The 3,123-nt window shown below is 41.8% G+C and overlaps 1 protein-coding gene across 1 annotated transcript; it reads left to right on the top strand.

Annotated features, from left to right (window-relative positions):
- Positions 1-2,229: 2,229 nt before the first annotated feature.
- LOC147466972 (actin) lies at positions 2,230-2,781 on the top strand. Its single transcript, XM_086533454.1, has one exon. It carries the CDS (start codon positions 2,269-2,271, stop codon positions 2,725-2,727), a length of 459 nt encoding a protein of 152 aa, XP_086389580.1. The 5' UTR covers positions 2,230-2,268; the 3' UTR covers positions 2,728-2,781.
- Positions 2,782-3,123: the final 342 nt, after the last annotated feature.

Raw genomic sequence — 3,123 nt, 5'->3', positions numbered from 1 at the left:
ACTCACACACATAAACATACACACAAATACAAACACACATAAACACACTCACATTCACACAAATATACGCACGCACTTACATATACACAAATACAAACACACACATATAAATATATACATATATAAATAAATGAATATATATATATATATATATATATACATACATATATATATTTGAATACATACATATATATATATATATATATATACATATTAAGTATATTTGAAATAGAGATACATATATATATATGTATGTATGTATAGGATATATACTCGTATTAGTAGTATAATATCAATTTACATACATTTTAAATATATGAAATACAACATGTATGTTATGTTTATGAGTGAGTGTTGGAGAGTTTGTGTTATGTAATGATGGGATACATATATGTGATATGGTATGGTATTATGTATAATATATACAACATACAAAATATTATAGTATACATATATAGCGATATATATATATATATATATATATATATATCGTATTGTATGTATATATGAGTGAGTGTGTGTGTGTGTTGTATATATGATATGCGTAATATTATATATATCTATGTATATATATATATATATATATATGTATATATATGCCTATATGCTACTTAATTATTACATATATGCATGACCATATATATATAATATGTATGTATGTTTTTCTATGTGTGTGTAGTAATATATCGTATATATATAGATATATATATAATTATATATTATATATATATAGGTATATAAGTATAAAATTTGCTAACTTAATGTGCTAGATGTGATAGTGTATATTGTGTACAGTGGCATTATATACCTGAGCTGTGTGTGTTATATATAGTCGATGTGCGATCGTGTGTGTGTGTGAGTGTGGGTGTCGTGAACTACTCCCCCCAACTCAAAGACATCATATATACCCCTGTGTCCCCCCCCACCAAAAACATACCCCCCCACCACCACCATCTAGTAGATGAGCCGCCGCCCGCGTGGCTCTCCGCAAACCCTCCGCAACCCACACACCACCCCAACCCCCCCCCCCGCCCCCACACACACACACAGACGCCACGCACACAACACAACCACACCACCGGCCCCCGCCCCTCCCCGGAGCCCACCACCCCCCCGCCCGCCCGCCCGCGGCCCCCCGGCGCGGTCACTCGCCCGCCGGGGGCGGATGGGGGGGGTGCGGGTCAATCATGAGTAATGGGTATGAGTGAGTGAATATGTTTGTTTGTGTATATATGAATGCTTGAGTATGTGGGTATATAAAGGCATATAGATATCTGTTTGTACATATAAATACATATAGCTGAAGTAATGCACGTCTGCATTAATACAATCAATTTCTAATGGAAAGTGTGCTAATCATAAACCTGCCTTTAGTTTGATTTTATCTACTGTTACTTTTCATCCAATCAGGATAGCACTGCATCCATAAACAACCACCACCATGTGTGACGACGAAGACGCGACCGCCCTCGTGGTTGACAATGGCTCCGGCATGGTCAAGGCCGGCTTCGCCGGAGACGACGCCCCTCGTGCCGTGTTCCCCTCCATCGTCGGCCGCGCCCTCGCCCCCCGCGCCGTCGTCACCTAGGGTGTTTTGTGAATGGTCGGTATTGGGTCAGAAAGGACGCCTACGTCGGTGTGAGGCCTCAGGAGCAACGCGTGGTATCCTCAACCCTCAAGTACCACCCATCGAGCATGGTATCATCAACCAACTGGGATGACATGGAGAAGGTCTGGTACCACACCCTTCTACAATGAGACTCCGCGTTGCCCCTGAGGAGTGGCCCCACACATTCTCACTGAGGCTCCCCCTCAAACCCCCAAGCCAACCGTTGAGAAAGATGACTCAGATCATGTTCGAAGTCCTTCCAGGGTCCCAGGCCAACCATACATTACCAATCCAGGCTGTGCCTCTACCTCTACGCCTCTGTCGTACCACTGGTGAGGTTTGCGACTTCCGGTTGACTGGTGTGACTCACTTTGTCCCCCGTCTATGAAGGTTTTCGCTCTTCCTTTTTTTTTCATGCTTTATCCTCCGTCTCGGATCTTGCCGGTCTGACGTTCGTGAACCTTGCACCCACTACCATGAATTCGAAGATCATGACATGAAGCGTGGTTATTCCTTCACCAGACACCGCTATATGTTGCGGCTGGCTGCCCCTCTTGCCCGTGTGAACGTGAAATCGTCCGTTGACATCAAGGAGAGGAAGGGCACGAAGGGGGAGAGACAGCTTTGCTACATTGCCCTTGACTTCGCAGGAGTGATGGATGGGACATGAATATGTTGCTGCTGCTTCCTCCTCCTTGGACAAGTCCTACGAGCTTCCCGACGGTCAGGTCATCACCATCGGCAACGAACGTTTCCGCTGCCCCGAGGCTCTGTTCCAGCCTTCCTTCCTTGGTATGGAATCTGCTGGTGTTCAGGAGACCGTTCATAGCTCCATCATGAGGTGCGACATTGATATCAGGAAGGATCTGTTCGCCAACATTGTCATGTCTGGTGGTACCACCATGTACCCTGGTATTGCTGACCGCATGCAGAAGGAGATCACCGCCCTTGCTCCTTCCACCATCAAGATCAAGATCATTGCTCCTCCTGAGCGTAAGTACTCCGTCTGGATCGGTGGTTCCATCCTGTCTTCTCTGTCCACCTTCCAGTCCATGTGGATCACCAAGGATGAATACGACGAGTCTGGCCCCGGCATCGTCCACCGCAAGTGCTTCTAAATGACATTGTCTATTTTTTCATGATAAAAAATAAACAAAAAGGATAAAAGAAAATCTCTATCTATCCCATTTTCTAAAAATATACACCGTCGAAGGTTCTCTTCGTACATGAGACTGCATTATATTGTACTTCATATTGTCGAGAATACTCCTACTAGACTTCAAGCAGAAAACTGTAGCCATATATATACATTTATAGACATAAACATACACATGTACATGAATAAATTTGTGTGTATATATATATATACATATATATATACATATATATATATGTTTGTATGTATATACAGTATGTATATATATAAATATATATATATGAATTTGAATCTATATAAATAAATGTTTATATATATGTATATACACATACATGTATATACATATATATCATATACA

Source organism: Penaeus japonicus, unplaced genomic scaffold (genome assembly GCF_977035675.1).
Source record: "Penaeus japonicus unplaced genomic scaffold, GWHDUDI00000001_assembly GWHDUDI00000039, whole genome shotgun sequence".
NCBI classification, from domain to species: Eukaryota; Metazoa; Arthropoda; class Malacostraca; order Decapoda; family Penaeidae; genus Penaeus; species Penaeus japonicus.
This window is presented reverse-complemented; position numbering and strand designations above follow the sequence as displayed.